Raw genomic sequence first — 20,969 nt, forward strand, 5'->3', positions numbered from 1 at the left:
AGTGTAGAAAACCCCTCCTCTCCTCCCATCCCCTCCTGAAGACTCCTGGGATGCATGACATAATGTGCCTAGGCAAGAAACCAGGAAGTAGCTTAAATGCAAAAAAAAAAAACACAGCTTTAAAGCAAGTCAATATAATCTACCTTCCTATCTATTTACTAATGCGAGCAACATAAGGATTAAAAAAATAATCAATGTAGATTGGGATAGTGGAATTCCACTTTAAGGCACTGTTTCACTCGCTCACACTATTACCAGCATACCATGTACAGACAGACAAGACTACTGTCACTGCTGCCTGAGGAAAAGGACTTTAGTGGCCTTGAAACATTGTCGCTTTCTGTTGCTGACAATAAAGCACCCCATCTGTTTATCTAAACCTTGTGTGCGCTTGTCATCTTGGACTTGAGCTATGTTTACAATAACTGTAAGGGCAGTAAAGAGATTCATATAAATAAGTCCCTGATTTCTTGGTGGGTATCTGTTCATGCAGAAACACTGGCTTATAGCACTAATGCAAATATAGACTAGTTTTTGAGTTTATGATTTTAGGGCAGGGATATGCAATTAGCGGACCTCCAGCTGTTACAGAACTACAAGTCCCGTAAGGCATAGCAAGACTCTGACAGCCACAAGCATGACACCCAGAGGCAGAGCACGATGGGACTTGTAGTTTTGCAACAGCTGGAGGGATAAAACAGGGATAATTGCATATCTCTGTTTTAGGCTGTATCTTGAATATGGACAAGTGGTAGTCTCACAGTTGTAAGAAGTAGTGCCCATCTCCCCTAACTCTAAGACCCCTTTCACACTGGTGTGCTTTTGCTGTGCTTTTCCACGGTGACAAAAGCACATGAAAACTATTCCCCATTAAATCCTATGTAATCGTTTACACTGTAGGTGCATTGTGTTTTGAAAAGTACAGCGTGATGCAGCTTTGGTGTAATTTTAAAAAGCGCACCAAAAAAAAATCCATTATAATCTAATAAGAATGTATTAAAAGTACATCAGTGTTATAGGGCCTAGGAAACAGTGTGGAAAAAACAAGTTAGCAGTGCAAGCCCACTCAAGGCACCCAATTGCTACATCTCTCCTACCTTGGGTTCTGGCTTTCTTTGGCTCGTTTCTGCTGCCTTCTCATGGAAAAATAAAGGTTTAGAGCCACACTCCAAGATCCAGTCCCAATGTAGATTTATTGATACAACTCTAAGATACACAAACTTCTCCTTTTGATCTGGTTCACTCCTAACATACATTAGTTATAGAGAAACTCATTCAGAGAGAGAGAGAGGTTTGTGTGGGTAGGAGCTATACTAATTAACCTACATTGACACCGGATCTTCGACAGTGGCTGCAAACTTTCTGTTCCTCATCTTTTCTACCTAAAGCGCAACTAAAAGTAAATTATATATATATATATATATATATATATATATATATATATATATATATATATATACACATACACACACACACACACACACACACACACACACACATATACACACACACCAAGTTATGCTTCAAATTCTCAATTGCATCCTTTCAGTTTGAAATGACTTATATATAGTATAGTCTCCATAAATAACTCAGAAGCATTCCAGAGATCTCCATTTGCTTAAATTTCCTTTATGCCTTTGTCTAAGGTGAACTGATGGGCAGACTACATAGCTAAAGTCTACATCATTCAGTGACCAGCTCCTTGCCGGGAACATACAGGCATACCCCACTTTTAAGTACACAATGGGGTTTATTTACTAAAGCTAAAAAGTGCAAAATCAGACTGACTTAAACCAATGAGCTTCCATGTTTTATTACAAAAGCTTAATTGAACAAGCTGGGGTTAGAAGCTCATTGGATTCTATGCAGAAGTGAGCCTGATTTTTCACTTTTCAGCTTTAGTAAATAAACCCCATTGTGTACTTAAAAGTGGGGTATGCCTGTCTAAAAGGGTGCCTATGGATGTGTTTGTTCACTTCTGTAATCAGCAGAAAGCTGATGTACAATAACCCCTTCCGTCTAGCTGGTGAAAAAAGCAGAAAATACTAAAAAGCAAGAGCTGTAGCTACAAGGATGGGGAATAACATAATCACTTAACCAGCATGACAGCAAGGCAACAGGCATTTTCAGAAGATGATCAGCAATGGCATACTACTCTAAAGATGGACTTGTTTTGAAAAATAAAATGCTGTAATCTATACCAGAAACCATCTCCCATTAATTTGACTGTTAACTGTAAACCCCAAATTTGTTTTTCAGTATGTTTGGCATCATGCCTTACTGTATGCAGTTTTGTTAAGCAGTTAGTATTTGAGTCTGTTGCAGAGCTTTTTACTTGAAGATCTTGTAGGTAACAACCCTTCCTGTTGCAGTCTGTCAATGCCAAGCCACCGCTTCTTTATTACAACCAGCATTTTAGCCTGCTGTGTGTGCTCCTTCAATTGACTGCTGGGCGGTCTTGTCTGACAGACCCGATAAGAAGCCCAACTTCAACTGACACAGCTCTTTTCTGTTTAAAAAGTCTTACTTTTTTTCAGGCTTCTATTTATGTCCTGTGCATGCTCCACTGATGCACTTCACTGCTACTTCTATAGGAGGGAGCAGCGGCTTAATTCTTGTTAAATGCTGCTCTCTGGGTGTACCACAATTCCCATAGAGCTGAATGTGTCTGCAGGTAAAACTGTAGTCCATCTTGGGAGTAAGCAGGACAAGGTGGCTATATTCACATAAGAAATTGTGGCACGGAGAATGAATGTAGCCACCCTAGAGAATAGTAGAAAAAAAGCTTGCATTTGAGAAATCAAAGGGAAAAGAGAAATAGAAGGTACATTCTAGTTATACAATGCTCTGAAATTTTTTTTGCCCCCTTTCTGATTTTTTTTGCATATATTTGTCACACTTCAAATGACTCAGATCAAACAAATTTTATTACTACATAAAGATAACCAGAGTAAATACAAAATGCAGTTTTTAAATGATGGTTTCATTTATTAAGGCAAAAAAGCTGTCCAACTCTGCCTGGCTTTATGTGAAAAAGTAATTGCACCCTAAACCTAATAACTGGTTGTGCGGAAACAACTGCAATCAAGCGTTTGCGATAACTGCTTACACTGCTGTGGAGCAATTTTGGCCCACTTTTCTATGCAAAATTGTTTTAATTCAGCCACATTGGAGGGTTTTCCAGCATGAGCGGCCTGTGTAAACTCATGATACAGCATCTCAATTGGAGTCCGGGCTTTGACTAGACCACTCCAAAACCTAAATTTTGCTTTGTTTGAACCATTTGGAGGTGGACTTGCTGCTGTGTTTGGGATCATTGTCCTGGTGCATAACCCAAGTGCACTTGAGCTTGAGGTCACAAACTGATTGCCGGACATTCTCCTTTAGGATTTTCTGGTAGAGCTCAGAATTCATGGTTACATTAATTATGGCCAGGTCCTGAAGCTGCAAAGCAGCCCCAGACCATCACGCTACCACCACCATGTCTGACTGTTGGTATGTGTTCTTGTTATGAAATGTTATATTAGCTTTATGCCAAATGTAACGGGATGCACACCTTCCAAAATGTTACATTTTTCCATTAGTCCATAGAATATTTGCCTAAAAGTCTTATGGATAATCAAGATGTTTTTTGGTAAATGTGAGATGAGCCTTTGTGTTTTTTGGTCAGCAGTGACTTTGTCCTTGGAACTCTCCCATGGATGCCATTTTTTCCCAGTCTCTTTCTTATTGTTGAATCATGAACACTGATCATATCTGAGGCAAGTGAGGCCTGTTCTGACTAGAAGTGTCCCCCCATCGGATAGTGTCCGCCCCGTAATGCGCAGGCGCAGCGCTTGTGCAGTACAGAGGACAAAGGAGATGCCGAAATTCTCCAAAGAACAACAGCTGAACATGATGTATACACGGTGCCTGCACAATTAATATTACATTCTGTCACATGCTCCCGATGCCCGAGGGGGTGGATTTCTGAAATGGGCAGATGTTTGTGGGGCGTGTTTACTGAACTGAAGGGTGGGTTTTGTGAAGGAGTAAGATATATTGTAACATTGATGTACCTGCCCTTATCACTACCCCAGCTGTGTGCATTCTGTAGGCACACCGCCCCTTGCAAAGTTGTACGAGCATCGGGAGCGTGTGACAGAATGTGGTATTAAGTGCGAATGCGTCATGTAGAACTCATGATCAGCTGTTGATGTTCGTATATTTTTGGCGTCTCCTACGTCCTCCATAGTATGCAAGCGCTGTGCACAACAGGGTGGACACTATCCGATGGGAGATTATTTTCCATAGGACACCTGCAGTTCTTTAGATCTTGTTCTGGGTTCTTTTATGACCTCTTGGAGGAGTTGTCGTGCTCTTGGAGTAATTTTTATAGACTGGCCACTCCTGAGAGGGTTCACCAATGTTCCAAGTTATCTCCATTTGTGGATAATGGCTCTCCCCGTAGTTCAATGGAGTTCCAAAGTCTTAGAAATGGCTTTGAAACCCTTCCTAGACCTATACATGTACATTACTTTATTTCTAATATGTTATTGCATTTTTTTAGATTGTGGCATGAAGTGTGGCTTTTTGTGATCTGTTAGCATGCTTCACTTTGTCAGACAGTTTCTATTTATGTGATTTCTTAATTCAACAGGTCTAGCAGTAATCAGGCCTGGGTGTGGCAAATTTAATTGAACTCAGCTTTTCAAAAAATTGTGGTTAATCACAGTTCATGGGAGGGGGCAATTACTTTTTCACATAGGGCCAGGCAGGTATTGAACCATCAATACTCTTTACGGTGCCCTTCAACCACTTCAGCCCCAGAAGTATTTGCCCACTTAATGACCAGGTCATTTTTTGTGATACGGCACTTCATCACTTTAACTGATAATTGCACAGTCGTGGGACGCTGTACCCAAACAAAATTGACATCTTTTTTACCCACAAATAGACCTCTCTTATAAATAAAACAGAGCGCCAATTTTGAAATGATATATATTATATATATATATATATATATATATATATATATATATATATATATATATATTTTTTTTTTTTTTTTTTTTTTGATTGGTTTGCACAAAAGTTACCGCATCTACTAACTATGGCATAGATTTAGGGACATTTGTTTTTACTAGCAATAATGGGCGATGATCAATGTAAAAATGACACTGGCAGGGAAGGGGTTAACACAAGGGGGCGATCAAGGAGTTAAAGAGGAAGTAAACCCTGATGGGTTTTACTTCCTCTATTTCCCTGCAAAGGCAAAGCGTAATGGGCTACTATGCATCGAATAGTAGCCAATTATGTGTCACTTACCTGAAACCGAAGCCAGCAATGTCATCGTTGTCCCCACTAGCAGTGAGCATCTATCTTTGCCCCTCTTCCTTCCAGGGGCCGCAAACTCCGGCTCTGTGACTGACCGAAGTCACGTGACGTCACTCCTGTTCATGCGCGCGGGAGCAATCAGTCATGGCGTAAGCTCCTTTAGAAATGGCACGATCTGCCCTTTCTAAAGTGCACATGTGCCATAGACATTGGCGCATGACTTTATAACCATGGAGGTTTAGGAGATATTTCCAGCACCTACAGGTAAGCCTTAACCACTTCCCGGCTGGCGCACGCCAATGTACGTCAGCAGAATGGCATGGGCAGGCATATTGGCGTACAGTTAAGTCCATTTCTACATGCCGACCTGCCATCGCGTGAGCGCCGCGGGGGGCGTGCTCGCACGCTGGTCGGGACCCCCGTGAGTCCGGTCGTAGGTCCCGAGGACTGGATCGCCACGTAGATACCCTCGATTGTCTCACGGGGAGATGCCGTTGTATACATCATCTCCCCGTTCTGCCCAGCAACAGGTGACGCTGATCTCTGCTCCATGTGATTGGAGCAGAGATCAGTGATCACTAACACAAAGCCCAGCCCCCCACAGTTAGTAACACGCCCCTAGGAACACTTAACCCCTACACTGCCACTCCCTGGTTAACCTCTTCACTGCCAGTGTCATTTACACAGGAATCAATGCATTTGTATAGCACCGATTGCTGTATAAATGACAATGGTCCCAAAAATGTGTAAAAAATGTGTCTGCCATAATGTCGCAGTCACAATAAAAAAAGCTGATCGCCACCATTACTAGTAAAAAAAAAATGATTAATAAAAATGCCATAAAACTATCCCCTATGTTGTAAACGCTATAACTTTTGCGCAAACCAATCAATAATCGCTTATTGCGATTTCTTTTACCAAAAATATGTAGAAGAATACGTATCGGCCTAAACTGAGAGAAATTTTTTTTATATATTTTTGGGGGATATTTATTATAACAAAAAGTAAAAAATATTTTTTTTAATTAATTAATTAATTTTTGTTTATAGCGCAAAAAATAAAAACCGCATGAATGATCAAATACCACCAAAAGAAAGCTCTATTTGTGGGAAAAAAAGGATGTCAATTTTGTTTAGGAGCCACGACCGCGCAATTGTCAGTTAAAGCGACGCAGTGCTGAATCGCAAAAAGTGGTCTGGTCTTAAGCCAGCAAAATGGTCCGGTCTGAAAGTGGTTAATATAGACTTACTTGTAGGTAAAAGTAGTTGTACAGGGCATACCAACACTTTAAGTGTGTACCCTGGGTGTGTTCTAACTGTAGGGGGGATGGACTCACTGGGACATGACAGAGATCACTGCTCCCGATCACTGGGAACAGAAGATCTGACAGAACGATGATCCGCTTGTTCTGCCTCTGTACTAGGCAATCACAGGTCGACGGCGGACAGAGTCTGCCCGATTCAAGGGCATTCTCCCAGAGTGAGAGTGCGGTGGCGCACATCCGCAACTGCGCGAGCCACCGTACAGGTGCGGTGATTTGCGCAGTTGCGGTGTCAGCCTGACGCAGTATACTGTATGTATGGTCGGCAAGTGGTTAAAAAAAAAAAACTGTTAATGTAATTTTTTTGTACCACACCTTGTTGCCTGAAAAAGTATAAAGGCCTTTCTGGGCTCTGAAAAGTCTTTGTGTTTCTTGGCAGCTGTAGTTCCTGCTGATGTATTGTTACTCAGAAGGGAGCAGAAGCAAATTTTTCTACACTGCAGCCATGGGGAAAAAAAAAACTGGAGAAGCCTTTAATTGTGATATACTGAACATACGAGATGTATGTCAAACCATTCAAATATAATAACTATGTTATTCTGTGGAAGGGAATATTCTGTTTAATAACCAGTGGCACCTATTCCAGGAATAGATATAATTCCTACCATCTTTTTCTGCACAGGTCAGCATTACGTACCAAGAAGCTCACAATGGTTTTCTAGAAATGAATTGTTATGTACAGTATGCATACATATGAACATAAATATGTATGAGCAATCTGTACTAAAATTATTGTTATCTGCAAAGATTTTTATGGGCAATGCATTATAATGCTCTTAAATTAGCAATCCAAAGTTTGTTCCTTTTTGCATTGTGGAGTATCATAACATTTACAATTAAATTCACAGCATGTTGTTATATTATTCATATTTAACAGAATGAAAATATGAATATAGACTCCTTCATACAGCTATCCAATAAAACAGGCAGAACATATGAGAGCCATATAAATCTCTCTAGTGCTTGAAGATTCTGAACCTAGGACTTCAGTGCTGCCAGGCATTGGGGCTAATTACAATGCCATAGGCATCACATTGCAAGCTTTTTTAATCAAGGTTCATTAATGCAGCCACCAAGCACCTCACCTGACCCAAGTGGTTAGCAGGTAAAAGTAGCCTCAGCTTTATTCACTCCAACCATGCCCCCAACATGTTTTCACCCTGCCACTGGGGCTTAATCATAGGGGAATGGCTTTTTTTTCTTATATTAATATAAGAAAAAAAAAAAAAAAAAAAATATATATATATATATATATATATATATATATATATATCTCATTTAAAAAAATATATATATCTCAATTATTTTAAAATGTATGATCCGGTTTTCTTCTCTTTAAACTTTTATTTAACTACTTCAGCTCTCAAATCTGTATGCCCCTTATGGATCAGGACAATCATTTCAGATCTGCTAAGGCCTTGTTTATTCAGTAATAACTTTCCAGGATAAAATGCTTTTGCATTTCGCAAGTGTTTTTATCTTGTAAAATTATTTCACTTTTCTATACTATCTTATCTATAGATAAAAAAAGGGAAAAAAGGAGAAGAAATAAGGAAGAAGAAACTACTGAGTGGTCTACAATACTTTGACCACTGTTAGTTTAAAAAAAAAAGTCACTTTGCATCTCTGATTTACACTACAGAACCGTGTTTAAAACACTGAGCAGAAGGTCTGTTTTTGACACCAATGGCTAAAACCAGCTCCTGTTGTCATTTTTGACAAGAGGGAGGGGGGCAGCAAGAGGGGAAGGGACATGGCATGCTACGTACACCATGTGTATTATACAAGACTGGTTAGGGTAATTTTTTTACGAATTTAAGTTACTTTTAGGTTTATATATGCCAAGTGCCTTTCCATTAGCCATGCCAGTCACTGCTGCCTATGAGTGCTGTCCATCAATGCCCATCAGTGTCACCAATCAGTGCCCACCAGTGTTGCCTATCAGTGCCAACCAGTGCCACCTATTAGTGCCCAGTGCCACCTATCAGTGCTCAATGCCACCTATCAGTGCCCATAAGTGCGGCATATTAGTCTCTCATCAGTGCCACCTCATCAATGCCCACCAATTCAGCCTATCAGTGTCCATCGGTGCCGCCTCATCAGCGCACATCAGTTAAGGCGAAAAATTACTTGGTTACAAAATTTACTGACAGAAAAAAAGTAAAAAAACGTTTTTTTCCAAAATTTCTGGTCTTTTTTTTGTAAAAAAATGCAGTGATTAAATACCACCATAAGAAAACTCTATTTGTGTGATGAAAAATGATAAAAAAAATGTGTTTGGGTACAGTCTAGCATGACCGCGCAATTGTCATTCAAAGTGTGACAGTTTTTTTTATTTTATTTTTTTTATGACCTGATACGCTGTTGGAAGAGAAGTTGCCACTTTTGCTGTCCCATGTGACATACCAGACAGCAATACGGTCAACTAAACAAAAACTTTGGGATGGTGCACCTTTTCGTTTTTTTTTTTTTCATTACTTTTTCTTTATATGCCAGTATTCAACATGCAGTGTCAACCTAATTTTAAAGAAAGCTACAAAAGGTTATATTTTCTTATAGCATTGCACTTTCAAACTTAGAGAAAATGGTTTCAAATTAATTTTGTTTTCTACACAAGAGTCTGTACAGACTTTCGGCATTGTAATTACTATGCATTGAAACGTGCTGACCACACTCATTGCACTCAGTTGATCTCCTTAGTGTTTTAATACTCATTATTGTGTGCCCGAAAAAATTCAGAAAATACATAAAACATGTATATAAACTATGCAAAGTTTGTTACTGAATTTTGAATTATTAACAGACTATACAATTTCACTGAAGGCTTTGTGCCTTTCGTATAGGTCCGTTAACATGGGCAAAATTCAAAAATACAACTATTAGGTGCAGCCTTCATCTTTTGCCACACTTGTGAAAAGAAACAAAATTTTTGATAGAAAACACATTATTGATGAATATCCACTGTATAAAAAAGTGGACTGCCTTTAGGGATAAAGATGATTTTTGCGCTTACCCTGAAACAAAAAAACAAAAAAAGAGCAGCTACACAAGAATATGACAAAATTTCAGAAAGTAATGGAGGTGAGTGTGTAGCGCTAAATAATCAAACCGTGAAATATGTATAAATCACTAAATAGTGTGTACCCTGCTGGGTGAAGTGGTAAAACAATTTTAAAAGAATAATTCCGGAACTGTTGGACCCGACTGTCAGCGACAACAGATCAATCAAGCATAGATTATCCCAATTGGCAGATGGACCGGGCTGTCACAGGAATCCTGGAGCCCCTATTTTTTCTTTTCTTTCCATGTTCTGTGGACGAAAGTTTTTGGGTTCCTTTATTGGGTCTATGCCACCCTTTAGGCGGTGCTTCATACCAGTATCCATCTGTCTCCTTTGGATTTCTCACTGACATCTTCAGTTGTTTGATCCATCTACACGATTGGGTTATAAACATTGGAATGATTTTAGCTGTCCATTGGTTCCTTTTGCGGTTAACATCATTGGGGGAATCACCGGAGTGCACCCCAAATTCTCCAGGATACCTGTGACAGCCCAGTCCATCTGCCGATTGGGATAATCCATGCTTGACTGATCCATTGTTGCTGATAGCCGGGTCCAACAGTTCCGGTAAGTGCGCATAAGTCATACCATATGTTTGAAAGAAAGTTTCATTGTGATGGTCCATACGGCTTCATGACATCCTCACCGTGACATTCTTTACCATTTATGATGGGCATTTTCACTTTATTCATTTCACTTGTGGACTTATTCTTTTAAAATAGTTTTACCACTTCACCCAGCAGGGTGCACGCAATTTAGTGATTTATACATATTTCACTGTTTGATGAGCGCTACACACACACACACACACCTTTATGACTGCCTTTAGGGCACTTTCACATTGGGGCGGGGGGGGGGGGGGGCATCGGCAGTAAAGCGCCGCTAGTTTTAGCAGCACTTTACTGATGTTTTAGCAACGCTTTTCGGCTGCTAGAGGGGTGCTTTTAACCCCCACTAGTGTACGAAAAAGGGTTCAAAGTGCTGCTGCTGAAGCGCTTTGCAGGCGCTTCTGCAGCGCTGGCCACTGATATTAATGGCAGAGGTGTTTTAGGAGCGGTGTATTCACCAGTCCCAAAATGCCCTAAAGATGTTGCTTTTTTTTCCTGTCCTGCAAGTGCACCGCTCCAGTGTGAAAGCACTCAGGCTCTCACACTGGAGCTGCGGGGGGGGGGGGGGGCATTTTTTTTAGCCCTTTAGAGCCTGAAAAACACCTCAGTGTGAAAGTAGCCTAAAGCCCCATACACACTATCAGATTTTCTGCTGATTTTTGTCTTCAGATTTACCAAAACGATGTAGTGCAAGGGCCTGCCTGTTTGCATAAAAATTGAAACTCCTATAACCTGCACAGATCATATCTGACCCTGATCTGACTGGCCAAATATATAAACCGGAATAAAGTCCCCTATGCCCCAGATGCAGCAGCCCATCCAGAGCCTCCTTGCACATTTTATGGTCATGTCCAGTAATACAGGACTATTGGACCCACATTGTTCATTCATGATGAGATGAGAGCTCCCCTGATGCTATGTCCCAAACATTGTCTATTAGGGATATTCCAAGACCCAGACTCGGACAAATTTCAAAAAATATTCCTCCACGAGTAGCTTTTTACGGCCAGACTACTTAAAGCGAGAAAATGGCTTCAAGCTATGCCCCCGTCACTCCAGGAATGAATATCTGCACTTAACAAGGTCCTCCCATATAGAAAAAGAGATCTATGTTCACAGGGGATGTCAAGTCAAATATGGCAAAATATGGGACTCCTGGCTAGGCAATGCTGCTACCTGCCATGAGTTACCTGAATGATGCCTGCAGTGAGTTTTTGTTTTTATCCTCTGCGGCATGCTGGAACTGAGCGCCCACCCGACAGTGGATCTAACTAATAAATACGCTATACTCATGTATTCACCCACCTGGTCTATGCATTGTATTGAAGTGTGTAAATAATAATGTGCAAATGTAGCTTTTCTTTTGTCTGAACATATTCTGTTAAACTTATGTTGCGTAATACTGTCATGACAATGTATACTCTGTAAACTGTCCTTACTCTGCTCAATAAAACACCTGGTTACTTGTAAAAAAAAAAAAAAACAACTCCTAAGGTTTGACCTCATATTACATGGTTTTGGTAAAATGAAAGGAACGAATCAGCAGAAAATCTGATGTGCGTATGGGGCTTTAAAGTAGAGCTAAAGGCAAAACATTTTTCTTGCACTCTGCAGAGAGTAAGTGAGCATTATAGAATCCCGGTGACATTTTTTTTGGCATCTGTGTCCCCACTGGGTAGGTTTACCTTCACTTCCAGACCCATGGCAAAAAGAGGAATTAAGAGGAAATTCCTCCAAAGTTAGGGAATCCTTGGTTGTCACTAGGGCCACCAAAACTGTTGTCCCAATTGAAAGGTTTTCACTCTATTCCTGCTCTAACAATCCCAAAATATGGGATTTCTTTTTGCTTCAACTCTTACCAATAACGGTAGACAGGGCAAATTGAGAAGGTGAATCTGCCCAATGGTGATACACACCGCAATTAAAACATGACCCGTGGTCTAATCCCTCCCCTCCTCTATCCAAAACAGAAATAATATATATTGCCTTCAGTTATACTTTAACAAATATGCCTGCCAAAGAGGTATGACACTAAAAAGGTATCTATCATATTACAAAAGGTTTGCAGGGGATGGGATCAGTTAGCCAACAGGCAGACTTCATCTGGCCTCAAAAACGTAGAGAAGGTAGGTAAAACATAAATAAGGAGTAAGTATATTTTCATTTTATTTTTACTGAACTATTTTTAATTATTATTCTGCTTTAATGTCTTTGCACCTATTTGTGAATTACGTTATTTCTTCAAGATGTTTGCCTTAAATGTCTGATACTTGAAGCAAAACTTCAGTAATTTTTTCATCTTTCCATCTATTAAATCTTCTGCCCTTGTAGTTTTAATTTTGAATAGTAAAACATTTTTTTCTGTCAGTAAATACTTTATACAGCCCACTTCCTGTTTGTCTGGTAAAAAGCATAGGCTTTTGACATCATGCCCAGAGTTTTCCAGGAAGGGTATGTAAATCCAGGAAGTGAACAGGCAGCAGCCTCAGCTGCCCGCAGATAAAATGGTTGCAGCCAGACTCAAAATGCAAAGTGGTTGGAGGGAAGTCTCAGAATGGCAAAGATGTTTTTATCACAGATTATGTGGGCAGACTGCAATTCCTCTTTAAGCAACCTGCAACAACCTGAAGTCAATGGCCTAATTACCGGATTCATACACTACATACATTTAGAGAACAATCAATAAGGAACTCTGTCTGCACACATGGCTAATAATCTAATTTTAATACCACTGCTCTGTTAACAAACCACAGTTCTTTACAATGTCATGGTCAGGGAAAAAAAAATGTAATTTACCTTTGAGGATGTTTTTGCTAAAATATCCTGCAGTTCCATAATTTTCTGCACCAGCCCATGGAAGTCATTACACGTTGGACATGCTGAAATAATAAATAAAATGTAGGTCAGCCTGTCAAACATACAGACAATCTATTCTTTCATTGTAGAAACCCAATACAAATGTATATACTTACTGCGATTGAGATCAGGGCACTGGGAGATAAATCCTTGTGGCATGATAACAATCTGCAGATCCTGCATGATCCCCTGTGGATGAGACACAGACTGTATATTATTTTGCCACACAGTGTTCTACATTACATGGTGCTGTCTGATAACTATATTGTTTTGTATTTCATAAAATCAATTTCTAGCTGAGCTACAGAGTCTAATTAAGATGTCCACGGCAGGCAACGAAAAGCTGTTTTTATGTTAAATAAAACAATGCACCTTTCCCTAAAGTATACAACTATATTGATTTTTTCCCCAACATGATGAATGCAAGCCAAAAGAAATGAAGAGAAACAATTAGTACAAACATAATAAATATATATATATATTACAACATAGTGATGCATGTACTTAGCTAATCAGGACACATGAGAGGCATATTTTCTATATCAAAAAGATAATTGATGTTTTCTTGGTACCTTTATATATTGTTTGAAAAGAAGTCTATGCTATCATTTAAATTGAAGCATTAAGGAACCTGTACTTAGAAAATACAAATGCTGCTACTGCTGAACTCCCTTTCTGAAAATGTTGGTTGCGTGGTATCCATGCTGGTTCTAAAGCTTTGGCACTTTCTGGGCCTCTGATACAATAACTTGATGTATTAATTGTTCTGGGACATGGAATTAAATTGGAACTAAACCTTCCCATCATTTTCAGCCAAGGAAACTGCCATCTTGGCCTCTGTTTGACCCTCTGCAATGATGCTGCACATGATCAGGTATGACAACAGCCATTTGATGCTTTGAGAGTTTAGTTGAGTGTACAAAGCAAATGGGACAGTTAAGGCCCATACACACGATCAGACTTTTTGACAACAAACATGAAAATTTGCTGTTGTAAGGCAACACCGACCGTGTGTACAATCCATCGGACAAACTTTTTCGGTTTTCATCAGACTTTTGTTGGCTGTTGCGAAATGGACACACTTTCCGGCAACAAAAGTCCAATGGAGCAAAGTCCAATCGTGGGTACAGAAAACCATAGGACTTTTGTACAAAGTACAAACAGGCATGCTTAGAACCAATGCAAAAGATCAGACAACAATACAGAAGTTGACTAAAGGTTAGCGGCAAAGAGCAGAAAAAACACGTTTGGTGAAAGTTGGCTGAAAAAGTCCTGCCGTGTGTATGCAATACAAGTTTCCGGCCAACGTCCTTTGTACAAAAATCCACGGGAAAGTTTGATACAGTCTAGAGCAGTGGTCATCAATCCTGTCCTCAGGGCCCACTAACAGGCCAAGTTTTATGTATTACCTTGGGGAGATGCAAACTAGAATACTGCAATCACTGAGCAGCAAATGATATCACCTGTGATGTATTTCAGTTATCTTGCAAACCTGGCCTGTTAGTGGGCCCTGAGGACAGGGTTGATGACCACTGGTCTGGAGGAAATTGTACCATACCTATAGAGACTGATATTGTCTTTATACAGTAGATTTCCTTCTACAGGGGGCATAAAGCTCGCCCCCTGAAGCATAAGAACGAATTATTTAATCCTCTAAATTGTACATCCAGCCAAAACTGGTTTCTTTTGGTGAAATAAATAGAACCTTTTTTGGGGTTTCCCACTTTCCAGGATTCTGTTACAGGAACAGGGGAGTAAAGGCTAGAACTAGATTCAGTTGTATTGCTTTGTCAGATTTAGGCTTCGCTTGCATGGGGAGTACTAAAGCATACACCCATGAAGGGCCATGTTTAACCACACGAGGATGATCAAGTATTCCATGCATCCTGGCCCAGGCAATCCCATTAATGTCAATTGGGATGCAGTGGCTGTGGTGAGGCCACTGCTCCCAATCTGCCATCCATGTGAGTGTTCCTGGACTCATACAGATCTCAAATTGGGACCAGTGGCTGTATCAGTGTAGCCAAGGCATTCCTGATTGACATCAATGGGACTACCTGACAAGGGATGCACTGAACACCTGTGCATCCCCATGTGGGTAAACAGGGCCCTCCATGGGCATACATTTTAGTATGCCACGTGTTAATGAGGCCTTACCCCAACCATCAGATGCCATTGAAGGGAAAATTTGTTTAAAAGCCTGAGTATTAGGAATAACCTGACAGGGTTTTTTGTCTTCCCCACTATCCACTTCCAAAGAAAACTAGGAGCTGCACACACCACTTTGAGTAAACTGCATTTTACACAAGTATGGGATGTGAACATAGTAAATTGAGAATAATGTGCTGACCGTGAGGGTGTTTCTTCAGAGTGTATGCTTAGCTTCAACTGTATAATCCACAGATCTGGTGAGGTATGTGCAGAGAGCTCAAATCAATGTGGGTGTCACCACAAATAAGGATACATTAATAGGGGGATACTAGCAGCGGGGTGGGGGAATATCTGTGCCTAAGTTACTGGGGCAGAATGGACGCCAGTCTAGCTTACACTTTCTGTGCTACCACAATTTGGTGGAATCTGCTAGATGCCTCGCAATCCACACAGCACTATTGGGTACACTCTGCTTGATAACTCACTTGGCAGAGTCCCAGTATTACTGTTCAGCATTATGTAAACCATCAGTCTGCAGGAAAAATCATGACATAAAAATTAACCAGATTCTACACAAACATTTTCATCTTTATGCAATCCACTATATGCTTTTTTTGTATTCTGGATTTTTTTTTTTATGCTATACAAAAAAACTAGTTTTGTATTTAAGGTTTATGTTTAAATATTCTGTGTTGAACTATTCAAAAGACCAACATGATGTATACAATTACACAAACAAAAACACATTTATAAACCGCAACTGCATGTAGGAAATACTAGACATATTTTAGAGAATAAAACAATAAGGCACTTGCTGGTATGCTAAGAATGTTTACCCTAAAATGCGTCTGGAACATAAATAGGACTGCCATTAAAAGATAGAAAATCCCCTTTCTCATGGAAAAAAAAAACACACCAGAGAGATGAAATACTAATTTCTGTTTGCCTTTCCCTAGAGTAATATAATAGGAAACAAAGAGGGCACATCCTCAATATGTAATGTGCACATAATAGAATTCTACATTGCCCAAGTAGAACAAAGAATGTTAAAATTACAATAAAATGACAGTATAGTTGCCCACAAAGATTTGTTTAGCAGATCATATTGCAAGTTACTAAGATGACTGACATTTTTATTTTAAAAGAGATAATTTCTTTGACATGATTGTGCTTTCTAACACCGTAGAACATGTGTTTGATATTCACATTTACAGCTTTGTGCAATGGATCACAGTTACATAGTTGGTGAGGTTGAAAAAAGACACAGGTCCATCCAGTCCAACCCATGTGTGTGATTACATGTCAGTATTACATTGTATATCCCTGTATGTTGCGGTCGTTCAGGTGCTTGTCTAATAGTTTTTTGAAACTATCGATGCCCCCTGCTGAGACCACTGCCTGTGGAAGGGAATTCTACGTCCGTGCTGCTCTTACAGTAAAGAACCCTATAGGTCAGGGGTCTCAAACTGGCGGCCCTCCAGCTGTTGCGAAACTACAAGTCCCATCATGCCTCTGCCTGTGGGAGTCATGCTTGTAACAGTCAGCCTTACAATGCCTCATGGGACTTGTAGTTTCGCAACAACAGGAGGGCTACCAGTTTGGGACCCTTGCTCTAGGTAGTTTAAGGTTAAACCTCTTTTCTTCTAATTTGAATGAGTGGCCACATGTCTTGTTAAACTCCCTTCCATAAAAAAGTTTTATCCTTATTCTGGCGTCACCAGTACGGTATTTGTATATTGAAATCATATCCCCTCTCAAGCGTTTCTTCTCCAGAGAGAATAAGTTCAGTGCTCACAACCTTTCCTCATAACTAATATCCTGCAGACCCTTTATTAGCTTTGTTGCCCTTCTTTGTACTCACTCCATTTCCAGTACATCCTTCCTGAGGACTGGTGCCCAGAACTGGGCAGCATACTCCAGGTGCGGCCGGACCAGAGTCATATAGAGCGGGAGAATTATTTTATCTCTTGAGTGGATTCCTTTTTAATGCATGCCAATGTTCTGTTTGCTTTGTTAGCAGTAGCTTGTCATTGCATGCCATTGCTGAGCCTATCTACCAGGTCCTTTTCCATCCTAGATTCCCCCAGAGGTTCTCCCCCCAGTGTAAAAATTGCATTCATATTTTTGCCACCCAAATGCATCATTTTACATTTTTCTACATTACACCTCATTAAACCATGTAGTTGCCCACCCCCATTAATCTGTTCAGATCATGCGATAATTTGAATTTGGACTCATATACATAGTAAAGTGCTGGGAAAACTATTGGTGCGATAAATCCTGAATAATAATAATAATAATAATAATATAAAATAATAATAATAATAATAAACATGCCTTAAAGGAACATGTCTTTGTTCAAGCAGAATCCAGTATCATATTTTGGTACAGGTTATAAAATAAAAGAGCAAACCAAACAATTGCTATGGGCATCACTTTGCTTTAGGGGACTTTTATAATGAAGCACTTTTCCGTGATTTTGTCTATCAATTTACAAATTAAATGAAGCATACAGGATTAACGTACCTTAAAATATCCATGGGCATTATTTCTTTGTCCAACCCACAAGGTTGTACCAGATGGAATATCCATGTACGGCTTTTCAATAATTCTTTCATAAATCCTATTGAACAGAATACAATTTAAATGATTTCTTAAATTGAAATAATTGCTTTTACGAGTGAAAACTGTTATGCTACCCTTTAAGCTGAACCTTTTTTTATATAAAAAAAAATAATACACATACAATAATTTTATATATATATGTTTAATGCTTGTTATTATCTACCAATGAATTGATAAGTTGGCTTCTTATAGATCATAATTCAGTGACCAGTTATTAAACATCGTAAAAATACTTGCCTTCTTAATAGCCTATTGGTTTAAGATAAAAAAACAAAAAAAAAAAAAAAAACAAAGTCACTTAAGGTGTACATTAGCCCCTTACTTGTTGCAATCCACATGGAGAACCAGATGGGATGCACTGATTGCCAAGGAAAATCTATGCCATTTATCATCTGCCAGAATATAAGGAAATACTTCTGTCTGAGATCGATGACTCCCTGAGCGATAGTGCAATCTGACTTCATTTCGATGACCACTGCTCTCTAACTCGAGATACCTGCATAAACAAAGAAAAAGGTAAGAAAACAGGAGAGAGACAAATTCAAAATTATTTCCTGTGATGGTCTTACTAATGTTCCCACAATGCATCAAGATACATGTCTAATTTAAGCCAACATGAGTTTTATTTTTGGTGATATATGGGGTTGATTTACTGAGGGCAAACGTGGTTCATTTTACAAGGGAATTTTCGCTTTCCAAATGCAGTGAAAATTCACTTTGCAAAGTATACCCAATCTTTAATGAAAGGAAAAAAATACTATTTTTGGTTGCACACGATAATGTAAGTCAGAAGAGCTTTATCTAATCACTTCACTAAGGGAAGAAACCATTGTAAAGTGAACAACCTATTTGACTTCTTCTTGATTCTGTAAATCAACTCTATACTTCCTTAAGGCTCATCCTCACCTAGGGGAATGTAGATGATGCATCTTTTCTCATTACAACACCAAGATTGACTATAATGGAGTCAACCCTTACTATTTCCAAACCAGTTTAAGAAAAGACAAAGTAAAAAACGGCAATATCTTCAAAAAGGAGAAAGGTTTTAAGCCACAAACGTGTTAACCAAAATCATAAAACTCTAGTCTATAAAAGATCACACAGGGTTTATTTTAAAAAAAACAAAAAATACACACACACACACACACACACACACACAAACACACACACACACACACACACACACACACACACACGACAACTGGATAACTCTGGTAAATCGCAAGGGAAGTCGTTTCCAGGTGAATAATATTTCGACTTCAATAACCAGTAATATGTTAAGATTGGTCATCATCTAAAAATTCTGGTGTGGTCTCACTCAGGTAGTGTTTATTCCAAAAGCATACATAAGAAATATTAAAGAAAGAAACTGTAAGTGCAGACACGTGTATGTATATGTACACACGACCGGACTTTGTCGACTAGGCCCGACGGTCTTCCAGATGGACTTTCGGCAGAGGTCTGACAGACTTTCTGAATGAACGGACTTGGCCACACACGACTGGATTAAGTCCATTTGAAAATCCGTTCATTTTAAACGTGATGATGTAAGACGGGACTAAACCAGGAAGTTCAATAGCCAGTAGCCAATAGCTGTCCTTGCGTCGCATTTGGTCCATCAGACTAGCACACAGACTAAAGGTTTTGCCGTTTTTTAGTCCGTCGGACTTGAGTCCATCGAATAGATTTGAAACATGTTCTATTTCTAGGTCCGTCTGATTTTTTTTAACAAAAAGTGGTCAGACTAGCCCACATACGATCGGATTGTCCGACGGACTGATCCCGTCGGACCTAGTCTGCCGGAAAGTCCGGTCGTGTGTACGCGGCATAAGAATACAACAGGTAATATGTGAGCACTAAGCGCTCATCAGTACATAGCAATAGTTCTTAGAAAAGGATGACAGGCGGCAGGTGTCCTCAGAGTAAAGCCAGCTCTGTAAATAGATTTGAATACATATGAAATGTAGTGGGCAAGCAGGTAAGCACTGTACTACAAAAGACAATTAAACATATCTGGAGACAGCTGTGTCTTCATTTCCCCACAGAGTAAAATCTGTCATTTTTAGTTTTAAAATTATTAACTGAAACCAGTTTAGCAACACTTCAACATTAAAAAGGTCATAAATACAATTTACAAATTAATGAGCTTACCCGCCTTGCTTAACTTTATTATATTTGTCAGGAAGGTGAAATTCTATTATACTAGATTTTACACATATTAGGCAACATCAATAAAGGCAACTGTAATTCCATAAAGAATAAAAAGCATCAATAAGCAGTTATTAGAAATAAATGTAAAAATTAAGGGGCGTGTTGTCCACTGAAACATGCAGATTAGAGAACAATCCACTGTGCTCAAAAAATTCAATTCACAATTATCACCACATTTTAGTAAAAAGACACTCAATGAAATCAAGTTTGATGTAAAAAATATGGCCTAAATGCACTTTGCAGGGAGATTTGGAGGAATTATCCACAAGTTTTCCACATTATAAAATAATAGGAAGACAGCTGAATGATAGTAACAAAAGTCGTCAGGAAACATGAAACCAGTACATGAAATCACAAGGCTCTAACCAACATAATTTGTTTAGGCAAGAAACCCCATCATTGCCTGCCTTTGCCTATGGGAGAGAGCTTTAGCAAACAGATGACACAAACTTTGCAGCATCATCTCCTGTGATCTGTAAAAAACAGAAGAGACCTTCGGCAAGAAACCTGGGTCTGTCCTCAGAACTACCCGGTCCGGGAAAAAAAAAATCAAATAAGGCTCAATAATAGAAAAGGCTTGCAGCTCGCTGACCGTTCTAATTGAAGCAACTGCCTCTAATAAGCTTACTTTTAAAAAGGCCAAACTCTAATCGTAGCATCTTCTGATCGCTCGAAAGGCCCCTTTGTCAGACCCTGCAAAAACCACCTACAAATCCCATTTGGGAAAAGACTTAAAAAGGCACTGGTCTGGCTCTGGCCAGAGCCCTAAAAAAACCTGATGATCAAAAAAGGGTCCCGAGACAACTGTCTCTCTAAGAAC

The 20,969-nt window shown here is 39.4% G+C and overlaps 1 protein-coding gene across 1 annotated transcript in view; it reads right to left on the minus strand.

The window, feature by feature from the left end:
- NELL2 (neural EGFL like 2) overlaps positions 1-20,969 on the minus strand; it is a 438,239-nt gene that overhangs the window by 239,389 nt on the left and 177,881 nt on the right. Inside the window, exons 4-7 of the mRNA XM_077472831.1 lie at positions 18,261-18,434; positions 17,840-17,936; positions 13,279-13,351; positions 13,103-13,185 (exon numbers count right to left, since the gene is read on the minus strand). Coding sequence (XP_077328957.1) covers positions 13,103-13,185; positions 13,279-13,351; positions 17,840-17,936; positions 18,261-18,434 — 427 coding nt within the window. The remainder of the gene's footprint in view (positions 1-13,102; positions 13,186-13,278; positions 13,352-17,839; positions 17,937-18,260; positions 18,435-20,969) is intronic.

This window comes from Lithobates pipiens, unplaced genomic scaffold (genome assembly GCF_037356315.1).
Source record: "Lithobates pipiens isolate NorthernLeopardFrog02 unplaced genomic scaffold, aLitPip1_a1.2 Scaffold_8, whole genome shotgun sequence".
Lineage (NCBI taxonomy): Eukaryota > Metazoa > Chordata > Amphibia > Anura > Ranidae > Lithobates > Lithobates pipiens.